Below are 20,819 nucleotides of genomic sequence, written 5' to 3' on the forward strand. Positions count from 1 at the left end.
TGGAGAGAGAAAGGAGGAAAAGGGAAAAAGCTGCACATTTGCAGCTTGCCAGAGCCCAAGGGGGCCCCTTATTTTATTTTGTTCAATATGGTTTTGTAATATGCGATAGTTTTCTCGCAGCATCACGGGTACACACAATTTTATACAAACAAGTATTTTCCTACTTGGTAAAAACAACGAAAACAACTTTCACATGTGACAACTCTATCGTCTGCCGCTGGTGGCCATTTTGCAATCTTCTCTATTGCACTGGTGTGTGTTGTGCGGCGGTGGCCTAGTTGCTTCACGATGCTGGCAGGAATATGGTACCAGGATAGTCATGGAGGGGCGGGAATGATGAACAGGGTGGCACTGAGGTGGGAGATCAAAGGGGAAAAAAAGGGAACTTAATTTGCGAAAATGTGCAGAAAGTAGCAAAAAATGTCTCCCTGCACATAAAAATGACACTGATACAGTGATCACCTTGTCTTTCTTGATTTTTTTAACTATTCCAATTCAGGCTATGGTTCTGTAAGAACAGGCTAATGCTCCTGGTTGTTGCTTATTACTCGGTGTCATTTATTATTCGTTCACTTCATCGGTGCTGGATGGCACCTCTAGCTTGGCATTTATCTATATTACGGCGTAGTAACACTATGCCAACCATGTCTACATGTCCTGTGTGAACTTTCCGGCAACAAATGTGCACTTGTTTTGAAAACGGGAACTCCAAGTTTCCAAAGAAAAGCAGCCACTCGACTGCCATAGTTCAAGCTTGATTAACTTGATTTTATTAGATTGATTATGACAGTACATAATAGGGGTGTAAAGACTTGAAAAGGCGGGGGCAAATAGCGGGGTAACTTGAAGTAAACATGGATGGTTTCATTGCCATTTTAGTAAGCACTTTCCTCGATGTACTTTTGTGTCCTGTTTGAGATCTGGAGGTGCAACAGTGTTATTGTTATTCACTGCTGACTCCTTGCCTTGTCGGGCATTTAACGTCTCCAGAGACTTCAGCTGTTTAGTGTACGCCTTCCTTATTTGGTGGGCGCAGAAATATTGCCTCACTTCACTAAGCCAGAGAGAGAGATGTCTGTGTCGAAAATGTCCATTTCACGTCCGTTTCAGTTGTGACGTAGCGGCACTTGCGAGGCCTCTGACCAGTGCACGTGCTGCATCACGCCTGGTCGTCTGCTTTCAGCCAATCAGGGCTCGCTTGAAATGGACACTTCGAAACGAACATCGAATGGACAAAAGTGGGAATTCTGCCCCTGGTTGATGCTGGTAGTACATTGCAGGGTTAACATGTTGTGTTCATTCGTAAAAAGTGGACACGCAGGAACGAAGCAGCGAACAGCCGCTTATTTGCGCAGAATCATTCGGCTGCTTACGGGCTTGGGAAGGGGTGCCACGGTAAGTGAGGGGGCTGTACACTCTTGTAAAGTGCAGGGCACCAAAGCAACCTTTTTTTTTTTTTCAGGGCATGCGATCGGAAGTGTTAGGCTGTTTTTTTTTGTTTTTTTTTTCTCTCTTAAGTAGTGCTGATTGGGATATTGTTTGATCACTCAGCCATACTCTCTTTGGCATATTTGTCTCGACTAGATACTCGAGCTCATTGTCGTGCGTCCCATTGGATGCCTGTGGTAATGCTGCTGTTTCTCAACACTGCCACCACCACCACCACCATCATCATCATTCACTGCAGGACAAATTTTGCTCCCATTGACTTCCAACTGCCCCTATCCTGCAATGTCTGCATCCATTCCTTGCCTCTACACTTCCTCAGGGTTCGCACAGGTCCTTGAAAACCTTGAAAACCCTTGAATTTAAAAGTGTCAATTTCAAGGCCTGGAAAGTCCTGGAATTTTTAAATGGTCCTTGAAAACCCTTGATTTTTCCGGAGAGAATCAATGGCCCTGTCTTTTCACAAGAATTCAAAGTGTTTGTCGTGGATTTTAGGTGCTAACAAATGTAAAGAAACATCGTAACAATCAAGTTTCAGTGTATTGCGTGAAATTACAAGTTTGGTGGGAGCAGACACTTGTCAATCCAATCCATCTCACGATACAATCCAGTGAAGGCCAGCTTCTGTTCTCTATTTTGCATCTTCCATATAGTCTGTGGATGCATGCTCCTTGCATGTTTCCTGTACCTCATACGCTCTATCTGCGTTTGCTTTTTCGTGCAAATGGTGGACGTGTACATTGTTCATCCTGCCTTGCAGCAACACTTGCGGATTTAATTTTAGCTGATACTCTTGCTGACAAAGGAGGAGATGCAGGCAACATTAACGAAGTTTTAAAATCAAACAGCCTCAGCAAACACAAAGGAAAAAGGAAAACCTCCAAATACCAGCCATGAAATAAAAAATAAAGCTGGGGAAGCATTTACGAACCCGTTAGCAACTATCTAAATGTGCACTAATGTGCTTAGGTATTGTGCAATAAAAAACTTTTGCATTGTGTTGGAAAAGTTATAAATAATCCCATATAAAACGTTAGATGGGGACCTTGAAAATGTGTTTTCTGGTCCTCGAAAGTCCTTTAAAACCCTTGAATTTTTGCTTTTCAATCCTGTACGAACCCTGTTCCTTCTCGCATGCCTCAACTAGGTTACGGGCCTTCTCTAGCTACCTCTAGTCGCATCTCTGGGTGTCCACTCTGTTACCCAGGTGGTGCACCAGTTGTCATTTCGTCTCATGCCCAACCAACTCAACTTCTTCTAAATTTGAGCCAAGACGTCTTCCACCCGAGCATCTGAAACCAAGGAACGAACTCGGGATGAAGTTATCCTCGCGAACTTGGTCAACCTTTATTAAGGGACCCTAAGACAAAATTCAACTTCGTTGAATTTGAAAGAACTAGCCTTTGATGACTCTCCGCTTTGTTCCAGCTGCGAAAGATGCTTTTTTAACCGAAAAAATGCAACAAATACTCAACAAGTTTCAAATTTCGCACTGCACAACGATGTATTGTGGGCAGCAGTGAAAACATAGTTATCCGTGTGCCAATAAATTATCCGTGTGCCGATAACTGCGTGTTAGCATTCAAGTGATATGTACAATCAAACAGAACTGGATGCCCCACTGCAATCGTTCATTGTGGTTTCCTTATGGCGGCTTGAGTCGACAACCACCAGTCGCATGAACAAAATTAGGTAACATCATAGAGAAGATAATGGAAAGTGGTTGGGGAGCCCACTGCTTCATCTGTTTTTTGAGGGCATTGTAATAGCACTGACGTTCAGGACTGGAGAGAGAAATACACAGGACAGACACTAGACGTTGAGTTGATGTCTAGCGTTTCCCCTGTGTATTTGTTTTCTGTCTCCCATGCTACAGCACTATTACAATATCCCCAGTATCAAACGACCAACTAGCCCAATTTTTCTTTCTTAATTCATTTGTTTTTATCAACATCTCGATTATATGTTTGAAGATTGTGACAAAGTTGGTATCGTTGTTGTCGACACAAAGTGGTCTGTTTAATTAACCAAATTTCGCGTTCATGACCCCTTTAACACACATACGCTCACCGACAAACAGTCAAGCCTTGGGTGCACCGTTCACCTTGCAGGGTGGTGCAGCATCGTCCACCCAGCAGGGTGGGTGGCAGGACAGCCAGCAGGCCCTGGCCAGTGTCCACCCGACCACCCGCCAGTATCTGGGCAAGGCACCACTGGCCTCCCACCACGGTGCCACATCTTCCCAGCCACTGTCGGGGCAGGACGAAAGCCACCGCAGTCACCAGTTGGTGGAACAGAAGAGGACACCGCTCACCCTGGTGGCAAGCGAGAGCAGTGTGGAGCTGACACCCGCACCCTCGTCTCGCAGCAACGGCGAGGTGAGTCCGCCCGCTGGGATGGTTGACGCGCCTCCTTTTTTTAAGCGAGGCTTTATATGGCTGGGTGAAAGAAAAATCCGCCAGCCCCATGCGCACAGAAAACTCCAGCACAACCACATACGCGCACGCAAAAATAAAAACCTCTAAAAAACAGCGCAAAGACGAGTACGTGAGAAGTGACAAATTAGAGCGCTGTCTGATTTGTCACCTCTTACATCCTCATCTTTGCGCTGTCATTTACTGTCAATTATGTGTACCCAACCAGCTCAACATCAAGCCTTAGTAACAAAAAAAGACCACATTGGAGAGAAGCTAGAAGCAAGAAGAAGGGAGCGATAAAGAGTCTCTCTTGCAGCAGAGTGCATGTGCGCACACAGTGAGAGCGATAACGGCAGGCAGGAGTATTGGGCTGTTCATGCTGAGCAGCGTGAACATGCCAGGGGAAGAAACGCTGGCCACATGTCACTTCGAAATGGGGAGGCCACACGTTGTGCGTACTCTTGAGGGGCAGGCAGCTTATGAGCAGGAACGGGAACAAGCATGTCTTTGCACCGTACCAATGCTGCAGCCCGGGCACAAGAACAGGCTTTAGTGTACCGTATTTTCGTGCCTATAAACCGCACCAAAAATGTAAAAATTTCAGTGGCAAAGTAGGGATGCGGATAATGCACAGGGTTTTTCCTTTAGTGCAGCTTCACGGCAATGTGCGTTGTGCCGTGAAGCTCCTACCCAGTAACACTGCCGCAGTAACTACGATGCGCACGCACTGACACTGACCCGACACTGACACGCAGTAACTACGCAGTAACAGCCTTCCATGGCAGCGATTGTGCAAAACATACAAGGACAGAGAAGAAAAACAAGGACAAGCACAGCACTCTAACTTAAACTGAAATTTATTAGTGAATTGTGACTTTTGCCTTGCAGTCAGTGTATCCTACCTGCTAAATATATGCTTTTTCTGTCTGCATAGTATGTGATGTGTTGCTTGAGCAGTAGCTTTGGTGCAGCCTTTCCTGTATGACGTGTGCGGGCAATATGTGAGGACTTTTTTTCTTTTCCAGTAGGCTGAAAGGGGGGGGGGGGATTATATGCAGGGCCGGGTTATACACACGAAAATATGGTACCTTCTTAAAAATAGCTACAGCGCAAACAGAAACAAGGACACAGAAAAACGACGGTACGAGCGCTGACTTCCAACAGAATTCAGTAAGAGAAACCTTGCGCCTTTTTACGCACTCTTCATGTTAACGCCAGAGAAAAGTTAAAACAGCCAACAACGAAAACAGACATACAACCCCTGATTGCACACCACCACATCAGCACGCCTTCACGCATTTAGCTTTATCTATACTGACACTAAGTTAAGTCATACCCGATGTACAGCGCATATTTGAAAAGAACTTTATCTCTTTTCGGGACAGCGTGATTGACACCCAAGTCACAGGTCTACTACCCCGCCTTTCAATTCTGTGTACTTCAATTATTTCTCACGTAGTTTGGTTTCCACTTTTTTCTATCACCTTGCACATGTCAAACTGAGGTTTAATTGAACTACCAACTCTCCAAACAGTACACTTTGTTTAGTGTACGGTAACGTACGGGTAAACACCAGTTGCACGGTACAGCATTGCTGGTGAACCATCTGTACGGAGCAGATGGATGGCATTTCTTTTTCTTTTTAGCTCATTGAAATGATACCATTATCACAAACAGTAATAGCTAAGTAAGTGACAAGTACACGAAATTTGTCTTCTTACGTAACGAAAGCTTGATGTGGGTGAGTTGGCACATTATGCTTGAAAATTGAAGAAGAAACACGTACACACAACAGTGCCGAACTCCCAACTACATTTTATTGAAAAAAGACGCTGCTTATATACGCAAAAAACTAAAATACGAAGAACATTGTGATGTCAAAGTGCACCGCGTTTCTAGAAAGGGTGCTTCTTTATCTGCACTGCAAACGATGCAAGTGTAGCCCCCTGCTAGATTGCACAAAGTTTTTGGGGGAGGGCAAGCGGAAAGCTTGAGCGCAAAATTCTTGAAGCTCATTTTATCAGGCAGGCAGGGGATAACTGTTAGCACACCTTCCGTATCGCTGTCAGATAAAGAATTAGCCTTTTTAGAAATGTGATGCACTTTGACGTCATAGTGTTCTTATTATTTCATTTTTTTGTGTATATAAGCAGCGTCTTTTTTCAGTAAAATCTAGTTGGAAGTTTGGCACTGTGTTGTGTGTACATGTTTCTTCTTCATCCCTGTTTTTGCATCGTGTAATCTTCTTACATGCCTCCTTGTTTTTGTGCAAAATTGTTCGTTTTTAATTGACTATGAGGTTTAACGCGCCGACGCTGCACAGGCGATAAGGCATGCCATAGTGTACATCTGCGGATTAATTCTGACCACCTGGGGATCTTTAACGTGCGATGAAATCTCGAACACATGGGCGTTTTTGCTTTTCGCCTCCATCAGTAAAGCGGCCACGGCAGCCAGGAATCAAACCCGCATCCTTGGACTTAGCAGCACAATGCCTTAGTCACTGCTTGTTTGCACTGCTTAGTCACTGGAAAATTGCTCGTTCTGTGTACCGTCACAATGCTGAAATTTCCCGACCACTCATTTTTTCATCTGAGGACTGCTTTGTTGAGTTCTTCAGCCTACAGCACGCTTTTTTGTCCTCCCCCGAGCAGCCTGGCACGAAGGAACGGGTGACGGCCAATGGCGGGAGCTGTGACGCAGCCCCCAGGATCGGCAGGGGACCTCGGTGCAAAACAAAGGTCCGCATCATCGTTGGAAATGTGTCCAAGTGAGTGCTCCGGGGAAGGATTGGGGTGTAAGTTGGCGATGGACAGACAGTCGGTTCTTTACGGCTGTCAGACATGGCCTCTCCAAGCCTGTGCCTGTAGCCCTGTTGTAGTGAATATGCCAGCCCAACGAGAGGTGTTTACTTGCTGGGTTCGGTAACACAGGTAAGGTGGCACTGCTGGCCTGACACAAGGTGGCTGTTTTACAGCGCGCTCGGCAATCTCCTTCGTTCTTCAAGTCCATGTTGAGATAGCACAAAATACGCACAAAGAAAGCAGCTTCAAAATGAGCCCAAGGTGGCCACTGCCGGCAGTCTGCTTCGTGCATGGCACGCGTGCGAAGTTCAAGCGTTTTTATCCGGATTTTCAGCATTTTGCAGCCCCTGCTGGGTTTTCAGAGCCAATTTTGAAATACCTCCTAGTCAAATTCAGCATTAAAACATTTAGAGTGGGTGCCTGAAGGTTCTTTGGACTACTTCAAAAACTGTTTTTCCCAAAGTGCATTTTTTAACAATTTTCGACCATTCAAAGATCCACATTCCCATTTTAAAAGTGGTAGCCTCTAATGTTTTTGTGCGTTTAAGTGGGGATGCAGCCCCTGAAAATAAAAAATGCAAGCTTGAACAAATTGTCTGCTGTGCATCTCCAGAGGCATTTCTTGACTAGGGAGGAGATCAAAGAGGTCAAAGCGGCAACTGAGCATAGGGATGAGTTTAAGTAGTACCTGGCACTCTGCCAGCAACTGAGAGTAAATTTCAAGGGATGCCTTCCTTTAAAGCTTCTCCAGAAAATGCATTATATATTATACCATGTTGACGTAAGAACTTTTGTATAGAGGTCTGAAAAACTTTGTAGTTATTCTAAGGTTTTTGCTATGCGTGCAGCCGAATATATCTTGTTTAAATAATTTCGAAAAATAAAAAGTTATTTTTCAAGGGTAGCCTATCTCTTATATCTCTATGAGCTTAAATATGAAAAAACCACTGGAAGTGTTTCAGAGAAACTTTGTGGCTGTTTTTTGTGGCTCTTTGCACCCGCATCTCGCAGAAAAGAAACACCAGCGTGCATCGTCTGCCGCGTTTCAACCCGATTCTCGGAGGTGGCGTCAACAGATAAATTATTAATTACACTCACATGATGTGGTGGCACTCTACTTGCCGTCGAGCACTTAACGTCCGTCATCTCAGCCATGGCGTCAACACATAGGAATAATAGCAGCGACATTTTGAAGTGATGCTGGGATAGAGTAGAGAAAAGTAGATTAGAAAGTGAGGAAAGAGCAGAGAAGAGTAGTTCCACTGTGGTTGATCCCTTCGCAAACAACACACCTCGAGCACTGCTGGCTGGCGTCATGCTGCGTCCGGCAAACGAGAAGCCTCAAAGGGAATGGTGATGCATGGAGGCGAGCGAGCTTGCTGTGACGAGGAGTGAATCTGCGGCGGTTTCAACCACTTCGGAGTTCGCTGGAATGGAGTCGGGCTGACAGACGGGTACTGGGGAGCGGGAGCTGGCACTCGATGGCCCACACCAGCAGGATGAAAGCCAGGCGACATCCAAATCCAGGGCGGCGGCCCGCGTAGAGAGTGGGCCGCCGAAACGAAGTCCCTCCGAGAGCGCCGAAAACGTCACGCGATACCCGCTGGCTCCGTTATCGAATACGCACGGCAGAACCACGTGAGAGCTGAGGGCGCATTCCGCCAAGGAAAGGAACACTTGGGGTACGTCGCTTGGAGTGGAAAGAATAAACCCATGTTGTCCACGAAGTAATGCTTTTGATCTTGATAGGACAGCCGATGCGTGTGCCGCCATGATGGTGGCCATGCATGCCCATTGCTAAGGCGACAGACATGGTTGCCGGCATGCGCGTCACACCAGTGAGTACAACCTATATCAACCAGCGAAACAAAAGACACATGGTATTCACCTTCATAGGACATCATTTGTTCTTCTGGCAGCCCCTTTTTTTCGGTGATTCACAATTTCCCGTGTTGAAATTCCTTCTGGATATGCCTCGAAGGACTGTTACCTCGACATTCTATGATTAGCATGGAGTTGCTTAAGAGATTCTGCAAGGCTGTTTTCAAAGTATGGACACTTTCCTGTTTTTTACCCGCAAGCTCGTCATGGGAATTAGCCATATTCCTGCTTTTCATGTGTATCAACTTTTCGTTGCCAACATGTAACTGAATAGCTCTTCGCTTTGTTTGCGTCACTCTCATGCCCGCAAAGAAGAAGTGACACAGCTGTCCTGACTCTTCAGCGTGCAAAAACGTTCCTCATATATGAATTTATGTAATACACTGTAGACCACTTATAACTTATGCCACAAGAGCCTCAAAATTGTGCGCTCTAAGCAGTGCTGTGCTATAAAAAAAAACATGCAAATCCAACCACGTAGTAACCTACGCTTCAGTAATTACTTGTTTATCATCGCTTTTAAATGAACGCTACTTAAAACCAGAGGCACAGTGTTTATTTCGTCACTTTTTCCCACCCTCAGACGCTGTTGCACCCTTTTACTAACCGCGAGTGTGAGGGAACACGTCTCTGTTTCGTAGCGTATAGAAGGATGGATGCCGCAGGTGCGAAAGGACTTATGATGGCGAGACAATGCAATGCGAACACAAACCGGATTTTTTTTTTCACCCCACCTCGTGTTGGCAATGCCGACGGTGGTTGCAGCACAATGTACAGGTATCGAAAATCTCCCGCATCGCTTGTAGCCTGGTTGGCTATCTTTAGACGTTGGGAAAGTGAAAGGGGCATTGCTAATCTGCCAACCTTCTAATGGAAAAAACTTACCGCGTGCACAGGTGGTCACTATCTTCAGAAGTGCACCAAAAGTAAGGGCGGTTATCATGTGAGTGCAAACGGAACACGTGAATTGAAGGGTGCCTATTTCTTTCCTTTTTGCATCTAAGTTGGAGGAGAGCAGGGGCGCTGCTACATGGGGTGGCTGATTTTTTTTTTTTTTTTTTTTTGCGGTCTCAAAACGGTTTCCCAGCTGCACCGGTCAATCGGTCGATCAGTGGACCCACCAAAAAGCCACACTATAAACGGTATTGTGCGTCGGGTAACCGTGTTCTAAGCAGTATGCTTATGAATTCAGTTCCATGGGAGGCAAACCAGCGGTCACAAAAACCCACGGTATATCCGGTCCTGCACTATAAGTGGTTACGTTATAAATGGTCTACACTGTAATGGAGTGCGTGGCCATTTGCACATCATCGGAAACAAACATGATCTGTCGTAGTCGGCGCAAAATGAACAGATTTGCGAGCACAAATTACTACTACAACAATGCCATTTTGTGATGGTGATGAAATTGCATCTGCCCCTCTGACGGTTGGCATGTAAATATGCCACAAACAAGGAGTTTTGAGCGATGCCAGTCCCAGATGGAACTCTTAAGGGGATGGAAAGGCACTGATGGAAGGCTTAAACCGCTCCAGCTTTGGTATTCAATGCGATATTTGGTATACGCTATTCAATTCGAAGTTGATTTGAGATCAAATGTCAGTGCTCACAAACCACCGGTTAACTTAGATCATTCCTCTGCGATTGTCGAAAACATTTATGTTCTTCAATGACTGACCGTTCTTTGGGGAGTGAACCGCAAGTGGCCTACCCATGCCGCGCTAGAAAGTAAAATGCAAACTGGAATTGAAACTGAAAGTAAACGGCCCGATGACAGTGAGCGTCTGCACCTGTGATCTGGTGTTATGCTGGCAACGATGCTGATGGGCTCCCATTATGGCGTGATACAGTGCGACACCTTCCGTGCATGCCTGTGCCAGCTTCGAACAGCAAGTGAGAGCCACAACTGAAAAGAACGTAGATAAAGTTAGCACAGTTGGCACGATATACCTGGACAGTTCCCCTGAACGGGTACGTTTCAAACACTTCAAGGGCATCATCATTGTTGTCATTAGCGTACGTGGATAAAGCTAGCACAGTCAACACTACATCCCTGGCCAATCCCCCCATGTGGGTATGTGCCCAACACTTCAAGGGCATCGTCATCATCCTCATTAGAGCACGTAAATGAAGCTGGCATAGTCAACACTACCTCAGCAGTCATTCAGGCATTACGGAACCAGGGTGTAGACGAGCATAATGCAAGAATACTAGAGGATATTTACAATGGGGCCACAGCTACCATCATCCTCCATAAGAAGAGCAGTAAAATACTCATAAGGAAGGGCGTCAGGCAAGGAGACAATTTCTCCAATGTTATTCACAGCATGTTTACAAGAAGTATTCAGGACGTTGGATTGGGAACAGGTGGGAGTAAGGGTTAATGGAGAATACCTCAGTAACATCAGATTTGCTGATGACGTTGCTTTGCTAAGTAACTTGGGGGACGAATTGCAAAGCATGCTTTCCGCACTGGACAAACAGAGAACCGTGAGCCTGAAAATTAATATGCAGAAAACTAAAGTAATGATCAATAACCTTGGGACAGCACAGCAGTTTGAAATAGGTGGCGAGGCCGTGGAAGCAATAAGTGATTCATATCTACTTAGGCCAAGTTGTGACCCCGGATCCCAACCATTAGGCAGAGATAATTAGAAGGATAAGAATTGGGGTGGAGTGCATTCGGCAGGCATTCTCAGATAATAAATGGAAGCTTATCATTGTCCCTGAAGAAGAAAGTGTGTGACAGCTGCATCTTACATACGGGGCACAAACCTGAAGACTCACTGAAAGGGTTGAACGTAAATTGAGGGCGACTCGACGAGCAATAGAATGGAAGATGATAGGAGTAACATTAAGGGACAAGAAGAGAGCGGAGTGGGTAAGGGAACAAACGCGTGTTAAGGACTTAGTAGAAATTAAGAAGAAGAAATGGACGTGGGAACGGCATGTAACGCGAAGGCAAGATAACCGTTGGTCATCAAGGGCAACAGAGTGGACCCCCAGAGATGGCAAGCGTGGCATGGGGCGGCAGAAAGTTAGATGGGCAGATGGGGTCAAGAAGTTTGCAGGGATAAATTGGTCGCAGTTAGCACAGGACCAGGATAATTGGAGATTAATGGGAGACGCCTTTGCCCTGCAGTGGGTGTAGATGGGCTGGTGATGATGATGAGTCAACACTACACCCCTGGCCAATCCCCTCGAGTTGGTATGTGCTGAACACTTCAAGGGCATCGTCATCATCACCATTAGGGCACGTGGATAAAGCTGGCGCAGTCAACACTTTATTCCTGGCCAATCCCCCATGTAGGTATCTGTTAAACACTTCAAGAGCATCATCATTATCGTCATTAGAGCACGAGAATAAAGCTGGCACACTCAACACTATATCGCTGGCCAATCCCCCCAAGTGAGTATGGGTCCAACCACTCCAAGAACATCATCATCATCGTCATTACAGCACGTGGATAAAGCTGGCACAGTCAACACTATATATCTCTGGCCAATTCCCTTGATGGAGTATGCCCCAAAACTTCAAGAACATCATTGTCATTAGAGTACGTGGATAAAGCTCGCACAGCCAACACTATATTCCTGGCCAATCCCCCCGAGTGGGTATGCGCCCAACACTTCAAGGGCATCGTCATCATTGCCATTAGGGCACGTGAATAAAGCTGGCACAGTCAACACTATATTCCTGGCCAATCCCCCCGAGTGGGTATGTGCCCAACACTTCAAGGGCATCATTATCATCGCCATTAGGGCACGTGAATAGAGAGAGAGAAAATGACCTTTATTGAGGAGTCCGGCGTGCAGGGGCGGATCAGGCCACGCAGGGCTTCACCGCCCCTTGTCTAGTATCTAGACCTCGAGGAACACTGGGCCAGTGTCCCAGCGTTGGCTACTTGGCGGGACCGCTTCCCCCCACTAAGAGGAGGAGGGTCTCCCGTTCGGCACGTGAATAAAGCTGGAACTGTCAGCACTACATCCCTGGCCAATCCGCCATCATCATCATCACTAGAGAATGTGGATAAAGCTGGCAGTCAGCACTACATCCCTGGCCAATCCCCCCGAGTGGGTATGTGCCCAAGACTTCAAGGGCATCATCATCATCGCCATTAGGGCACGTGAATAAAGCTGGCACTGTCAGCACTACATCCCTGGCCAATCCCCCCGAGTGGGTGTGTGCCCAACACTTGAAGGTCATCGTCATCATCGCCATTAGGGCACGTGGATAAAGCTGGCACAGTCAGCACTACATCCCTGGCCAATCCCCCCGAGTGGGTGTGTGCCCAACACTTCAAGGGCATCGTCATCATTGCCATTAGGGCACGTGGATAAAGCTGGCACAGTCAGCACTACATCCCTGGCCAATCCCCCCGACTGGGTATGTGCCCAACACTTCAAGGGCATCGTCATCATCGCCATTTGGGCACGTGGATAAAGGTGGCACAGTCAGCACTACATCCCTGGCCAATCCCCCCGAGTGGGTGTGTGCCCAACACTTCAAGGGCATCGTCATCATTGCCATTAGGGCACGTGAATAAAGCTGGCACTGTCAGCACTACATCCCTGGCCAATCCCCCCGAGTGGGTATGTGCATCATCATCACTAAAGCATGTGGATAAAGCTGGCAGTCAGCACTACATCCCTGGCCAATCCCCCCGAGTGGGTGTGTGCCCAACACTTGAAGGTCATCGTCATCATCGCCATTAGGGCACGTGGATAAAGCTGGCACAGTCAGCACTACATCCCTGGCCAATCCCCCCGAGTGGGTGTGTGCCCAACACTTCAAGGGCATCGTCATCATCGCCATTAGGGCACGTGAATAAAGCTGGCACTGTCAGCACTACATCCCTGGCCAATTCCCCCGAGTGGGTATGTGCATCATCATCACTAAAGCATGTGGATAAAGCTGGCAGTCAGCACTACATCCCTGGCCAATCCCCCCGAGTGGGTGTGTGCCCAACACTTGAAGGTCATCGTCATCATCGCCATTAGGGCACGTGGATAAAGCTGGCACAGTCAGCACTACATCCCTGGCCAATCCCCCCGAGTAGGTGTGTGCCCAACACTTCAAGGGCATCGTCATCATGGCCATTAGGGCACGTGGATAAAGCTGGCACAGTCAGCACTACATCCCTGGCCAATCCCCCCGAGTGGGTATTTGCCAACACCTCAAGGGCATCGTCATCATTGCTGTCGCGACGGCGACAGAGAGAAGCGAAGACACACGTCTGCACGCTACAGCGCCGTGGACCCAAACTGGGGTCCCCGCTTTATTCCACGCTCGTGCCCAGCGCGCACCGCAAGCGCGTGGTCAGCACTCGCCACTCGTGGCTCAGCCCCAGCGTCATCGTTCCTGGAGCGTGCCCGTTTGCGGCAGCAAACGACGCAAGCTGCTGGGGCGCCGCCACATAGCCCCCCCCCCCCTCTTCAGACGGAGTGTCGGCAAAACGGACAGTCTTTGCGCTGGGATGTTCACGGGTGGGGCTGCGAACGGAGGGGAGAGTGGTGGTGTTCAGGGTGGAGTGGTGGATGGTGGTGTCGAAGGCAGGTGGTTCGGCCTCGGTGAAAGCGGGCTTGAGGCGATCGATGTAAACGACAGTGTCGCGGCCGTTAACGCGAACTGTAAACGTCTTTTCGCCGCGTGAAATGACGAGATGAGGGCCGGTGTAGGGCAGTTGAAGTGGCCGGCGGGCACTGTCGACACGGATGAAAACGTATTGGCTGACAGAAAGACTTGGGTGAATAAAAGTGGGTTTTGTGGAACACGGTCGTGGCGGTTGGGGACGGATATAGCTGAAAAACCGGGTTAAATCCTGTACGTAGGATGGGCCAGGAGAGGAAGGGTTATCCTGAGGCCGTGGAGGGACCAGGAAGTCTGCCGGTAATCGCAAAGACGTGCCGTAGACCATTTGGGATGCGGCACAACCAAGATCATCTTTGATGACAGTGCGTAATCCTAGCAGCACAAGAGGAAGGTGAACTGCCCACTGCTCAGGTGATTCGTGAGCCATCAGCGAGGCCTTGAGCTGACGATGAAACCTCTCGACCATGCCGTTGGCTTGAGGATGATAGGCCGTTGTTTTTAGGTGAGTAACACCGAGTAGGCATGTCAAGCGGCGAAAGAGTGTGGACTCAAATTGGCGGCCACGGTCTGTGATAATCTCCGACGGCACGCCAAAACGGGCGATCCACGTCGACATAAGCGTGGAAGCAACAGTCTCAGCCGTAATATCGTCGATTGGAGAAGCCTCCGGTCAGCGGGTAAAACGGTCGATCACTGTCAAGATGTAGCGGCAGCCCTTAGATGGTGGTAGTGGGCCAACAAGGTCCACGTGAATTGTGGAGAACCTTGAGTCCGGTAGTGGAAAAGTAGCCAGAGGAGATGTGGTATGCCGAGAGACCTTGCATTGTTGGCAGGCGAGGCAGGAACGGGCCCAGGCGCGTACGTCAATATTCATGCCCGGCCAGACGTATCTCTCGGCAATCAAACGCCGTGAGGCACGAACTCCAGGATGAGAGAGACGGTGAATAGAGTTGAAGGCAATGCGCCTGAGAGACGCAGGAAGGTACGGCCGTCTGCGGCCTGAGACCGGGTCAATGTCGCAAACGATGCTGATTCCCGAATCAGGGCATAGAATGTCCTCGAGGTGCAGAGAGGAGCTGTTTGAAGAACGTAGAGTTCGGAGCTCCTCGTCATCGCTTTGGGCTTGGGCCAACTCCTGAGAACTGAAAGCGGAGCGCTGTATGGCGGAAATACGGCTAAGGGCGTCGGCTGGAATGTTGTTAACTCCCTTGACATGCCGAATGTCCGTCGTAAACTCTGCAAGATAAGCCAAATGTCGCGTCTCTCGGGGAGAATATGTAGTCTTCGATGACTTGAAGGCGTTCGTAAGAGGCTTGTGATCGGTGAAAATCACGAAGCTGCGGCCTTCGAGGAAAAAACGGAAATGCTTCACAGCGAGGTATGCCGCCAGGAGTTCCCGTCCGAAAGTGCTGTACCGTTGCTCAGTGGGAGAAAGCTGCTTCGAAAAGAAACCGAGCGGGTGCCAGCTGCCGCGGATGTGCTGCTGAAGTACACCTCCAATCGCACAGTGGGAAGCATCTACCATCAGGCTTGTGGGAGCGTTGTGGCGCGGGTGCACGAGGAGGGTAGAAGAGGCCAGGCGCTCCTTGGTGGTAGTGAATGCGCGATCAGCAGCTTCAGACCATTCAAGACTGCACTCGGGAGACTTGGAAGTTTGAAGGGAAGTTTCGAGAGGTTGAACAATGGCCGCACAGTCCGGGATGAACCGTCGTTAATAATTCACCAGCCCTAGGAAACGGCGAAGTTGGCGCAAGGACTCAGGTCGGGGAAAGTCGATTATGGCCTTCACTTTGTCTGGCAGAGGGCGAATTCCATTGCAGTCAACGAAATGACCGAGGAACTCCAACGACGGCAACCCGAACGCACACTTTTCGCTATTAAGGATGAGGCCATGCTCTGCTAGGCGTTCGAAAACTATCCGCAGATGGTGCAGGTGCTCAGATAGCGATGAACTGGCGACAAGAACGTCATCTATGTAGGCGAAAACAAAAGGTAGGCCACGGAGGACGACGTCTATGAAGCGCTGAAAAGTCTGAGCTGCGTTGCGTAACCCGAAAGGCATCCGAGTGAATTCAAAGAGGCCAAACGGTGTAATGATGGCAGTTTTCTTGACGTCATCCGGGGCTACGGGGATTTGGTGGTAGGCTTTTTGGAGGTCAAGCTTTGAAAATATGGTACATCCACTGAGGTTATTGGTGAAGTCCTGTATATTAGGTAGGGGGTATCTGTCGGGTACCGTGGCCACGTTCAAGGAGCGGTAATCACCACAGGGTCGCCAGTCTCCTGATTTCTTCGGGACCATGTGTAACGACGAGGACCAGTTGCTCGATGACGGGCGAGCAATGCCGATTTCAACCATGTGGTGAAATTCCTGTTCCGCGATTTTATGTTTCTCTGGAGCCAGTCGACGCGCCACGGCATGCGTAGGTGGACCGGTGGTGATGATCTGATGAACGACGTCATGCTTCACTGGCTTTGTCCAGTCTGGAGGGGCAGTCAGGCAAGGAAACTCGTTCAGCAATTCCCGGTACGGAGAAGGCAGGTCACAAAGAAGCGTAAATGCGAACGGATGGACTGGAGACGATTTGCCGATGACAGAAAGGCCGGTTTTGGCGTCCAGGATTCTTTTTCGGGCCATGTCAACCAGGAGGCCGAAGTGCGAAAGGAAATCGGCTCCTAGAATGGCGTGACTCACGTTGGCCACGAGGAAAATCCAGCGAAACGCACGGCGTAGGCCGATGTTTACCATCAGGGATTTTTTTCGGTACACGGGAATGCTGGACTTGTTAATAGCTTGGAGATGGCACAGTGGTGCTTGAGTGCGGTCACAGGAATTAGCGGGGAGCACACTCACTTCAGCACCAGTGTCAACTAGGAAACGTTGACCACTGGTTGCATCTGTGATGTAGAAGAGGCGACTGTCGCTGGCTTGGGAATCGGTCGCCGCCGCTAACGATCCCCCGTCCCGTTTCTCGGCCAGCCGCAAGGACGGGTGCAACGTCGCGCCGCTGCACTGAAGCGGCGATGGTACCAGCACAATGAATAAGGGTGTTGAGGTGGCTGGCGCGTTGTGCCTTCCTGGCGAAATACTTGCGGAGACGGGGTACGGCGAGAAGGGCAAAACCGGCGAGCTCGAGGGTTGCGAGGCGGCGGCGAGCTGTAACCAGCCGAGGCGACAAGCTCCTCCAAGTTTTGCATGCGCTCTCGGGAGAGCGGCGAGGTCGTCGGATAGCGTTGAGGGCAAAGGAGTAGCAGGCGCCGCCACGGTGGTATGGTCGGAAGATTGAGCGGATGCCACCGTGGACAAAGGCGGATGCAACGTGGCGACTTCCATTATCTTGTCAGCATGCGCGGCCAACGCGGATAAGGGAAGGTCAGAAGCAGTCGCGAGGATCATCTGCACAGAAGAGGGGAGCCGTCGCAGGAAAAGTTCCTTCAACAAACGGGAGTCCGTGGCAGAAGGTGCGTCGCCGAGCAGGGTTTGCAGTTCGTGAAGGAGCTGCGAAGGTCGACGGTCACCCAACTCCTCTGCAGAAAGCAGCCCCTGGAAACGCTGCCGTTCCGAAGGGCTCGTGCGGCTCAAGATGGCAGCCTTCAACGTGCCGTAAGGGTTCGTGGTAGGCGGGTTGGCAAGGATGTCACGAACCTCGACCACGATCTCAATAGGCAGTGACTGTAGTAGATAGTTGAAGCGGGTCTCTTGCGATGTGATGTGACTCACTCGGAAGCTTGCCTCGGCTTGAAGGAACCACACGTCGGGGTGCTTAGCGCTGAAGGGGGGCAAACGGCAAGCGACGGCGGAGATGCCAGGTGAAGACGCAGCGGAGGACACAGAAGGACCGCTGGCGTCGCGGGGAGGGTCCATTCTGAGTACGTGGCTCCGCTGCAATGTCCGGGTCACCAATGTCGGGACGGCGACAGAGAGAAGCGAAGACACACGTCTGCACGCTACAGCGCCGTGGACCCAAACTGGGGTCCCCGCTTTATTCCACGCTCGTGCCCAGCGCGCACCGCAAGCGCGTGGTCAGCACTCACCACTCGTGGCTCAGCCCCAGCGTCATCGTTCCTGGAGCGTGCCCGTTTGCGGCAGCAAACGACGCAAGCTGCTGGGGCGCCGCCACATTGCCATTAAGGCACATGGATAAAGATGGCACAGTCATCTCTACATCCCTGGCCAATCCCCCTGAGTAGGTATGTGCATCATCGTCCCTAGAGCACGTGGATAAACCTAGCAGTCAGCACTACAACCCTGGCCAATCCCCTTGAGTGGGTGTGTGCCAAGCACTTCAAGGTCATCGTCATCATCGCCATTAGGGCACGTGGATAAAGCTGGCACAGTCAGCACTACATCCCCGGCCAATCCCCCCGAGTGGGTGTGTGCCCAACATTTCAAGGGCATCGTCATCATCAGCATTAGAACACGTGGGTAAAGCTGGCACAGTCAGCACTATTTGATGGGGTATGCTCCAAAACGTCAAGAGCATCATCATCGTCATCATTAGGGCACGAGGATAAAGCTGGCGCAGTCAACACTATATCCCTGACCAATCACATCAAGGAAGGAAGGAAGCAAACTTTATTTTCCTAAGCACCCGTAGTCCAAGGCACCATCAGCCATATCAATTGCATCGTCATCATCGTCATTAGAGTACGTGGATAAAGCCAATCCAATCCCCCCTCTCTGAACGCACATGTTTGAGGGATTGGTGGCTGTCGAACTAACTCATCACAAAGACACGTGACTGGACAATTGTAGTGAGGCCTCTAATACTGTTTGATTGCATCACTTGAATGTTAATGTGCAGTTAACACACTGAAAATTATGTTTTTAGTGCTGGCCTATATGACGTCACTCCTGCCCATAATGCATCACTTTGGGGCTAAATTGGAAAGTTTTTCAATATTTCTTTATTTTTTTTTGTTACGGAATATCTTTCTTGGCCGTGATGGAGCTGAATGAGGTACTGAAGCCTAGTTCCTTCAAGTTAAACAAAGTTGTATGTTGTCTTCAGGCCCCTTTAGTGCAAAAATTTTCGGTCAAAGAATGTACAGATGAGGACAGAGGAGAGGAGGAAGGCAACTCTTATTTTGTGTCTTCCTCTGTCTGGAAATTTTTGCACTTAAAGAGACAGGCAACCCTTTTTTACAACAGATTTTGTGGAGTACGTTGAATTGAAACGGTTTTCCCAATGGGGCCGTAGAACGTTTGAAAGTGGAATTTTCATACCTACCAGCCCTACGTATGTTGTGAGAACCAAAGCTGGAAACCATTGCCAATGGATTTGATCACTTTTAGATTAGAGTGAAACCACAGCCTATTGCACAATTGACACGAGTGTCCAAATTCAACTGAAAGAAACTCACGGTTCAACCAAGCGTCGGCTGCCGTTACTGAAGGACGTTCCCGCTGCTGAGAAGCGGTATCGGTTCAACGTTGCCGGGACCGCTCACGCTCCTTGGCCTGTTTGCGTTGAATGGATTCATTGTTCTTGGCCCACCGACGTCTCTTGGCAGCATTCTGTGTGGCCACGGGGTTTGTGTTGCCTCTCTGTACTCGTTTGCATTCTCGATCCCTAGTGCGGCAAGCCTCAAGGCAAGTCGCCTCCTCGTTGGGCATGCGGATGACCCGTGGGCGACCCATCCCTGCGACTGAGCTGACACACTGCTAAGACGGACTATTATACGAAATCCTAGTGCATGCAAATGACGAACGGACAGCCCTATATCGTGGGCAGAGCCATAGCTAGCGAGTGACTTCAGTAGTGTGATTTCGATAGAGGGAGTACATATTGCCACGATTACGGTAAATGCTAAAGGTTGTGGGTTTTTATTTTTCTCCCAGTCTTGTTTAATCTCCTTCAGGAGGTATCTTTGGCTCGACAAACGTACGCCGGGGATGCTCGGCAGTCCCTGCGTGGCAAGCACCCGCAAGCGCTCGGCATTTTTTTTTTTGTATTTTTAACTGCGGACACGAAACCCAAATGATTTGCTAAACAGCTCCGCTGTTAAAACCTAATTTTAACTGTACATGAGATGGCAATAGGTATTCAAAAACTTGTTCCCAGCTGAAACAATATTAGAATGCAGCCTTAGCCTTTCCCGTTCCTTTATGTAGCTTTTGTATCACGTGTTGGAGCCGACAGCTTTCTGTATATGTATGGCAGTGTCACATGTAGACACAACATGGCACCACATTTGAGATTTCGAAAGTTTATTGCCAGATAAAAATTATTTTTGCCAATTTATTTCAACATCTCTTGCGGTTGCCCCACCATATAAAATGCTGGCTTTCATAGAGGACATGCACTCCACAAAAATAAGTTGCCTGTCCCTTTAGGGCTGGTTGATCATGTTTTCCCTTTATGCTTATCTAATCAAGTAGTCTAATCTAATCTAATAGCGAACAGATGGAGTAAACACAAGACAGGAAGGGACACGTCGCTTTCTAGGGAGGCCAGATAATGTCTCAAGTACTTGGTCTAGGTTAACATCTGTTGCGGAGAAGGAACTGCGTGGCTGCCGCAATGAATGAATTGTGGCAACCATCAGTTCATCATCAGGTGCCCCCACCCTCTCCTTCACCATGGCAGCTACGGAGTTTTGTAGTCTGCCTTGGTTTTTATTGTCTGACATCAAGGTCACTTGCCTGCTGCAAAGGGCCATTTCGCATCCTGCATA

The 20,819-nt window shown here is 48.9% G+C and overlaps 1 protein-coding gene across 1 annotated transcript in view; it reads left to right on the forward strand.

Annotated features, from left to right (window-relative positions):
* D12 (YEATS domain containing 2 homolog D12) overlaps positions 1 to 20,819 on the forward strand; it is a 91,667-nt gene that overhangs the window by 9,087 nt on the left and 61,761 nt on the right. The window contains exons 4-5 of the mRNA XM_077707804.1: positions 3,558 to 3,824; positions 6,518 to 6,633. Coding sequence (XP_077563930.1) covers positions 3,558 to 3,824; positions 6,518 to 6,633 — 383 coding nt within the window. The remainder of the gene's footprint in view (positions 1 to 3,557; positions 3,825 to 6,517; positions 6,634 to 20,819) is intronic.

This window comes from Haemaphysalis longicornis, unplaced genomic scaffold, assembly GCF_048455015.1.
Source record: "Haemaphysalis longicornis isolate Haplotype H1 unplaced genomic scaffold, Haemaphysalis longicornis Haplotype H1 scaffold_4, whole genome shotgun sequence".
Lineage (NCBI taxonomy): Eukaryota > Metazoa > Arthropoda > Arachnida > Ixodida > Ixodidae > Haemaphysalis > Haemaphysalis longicornis.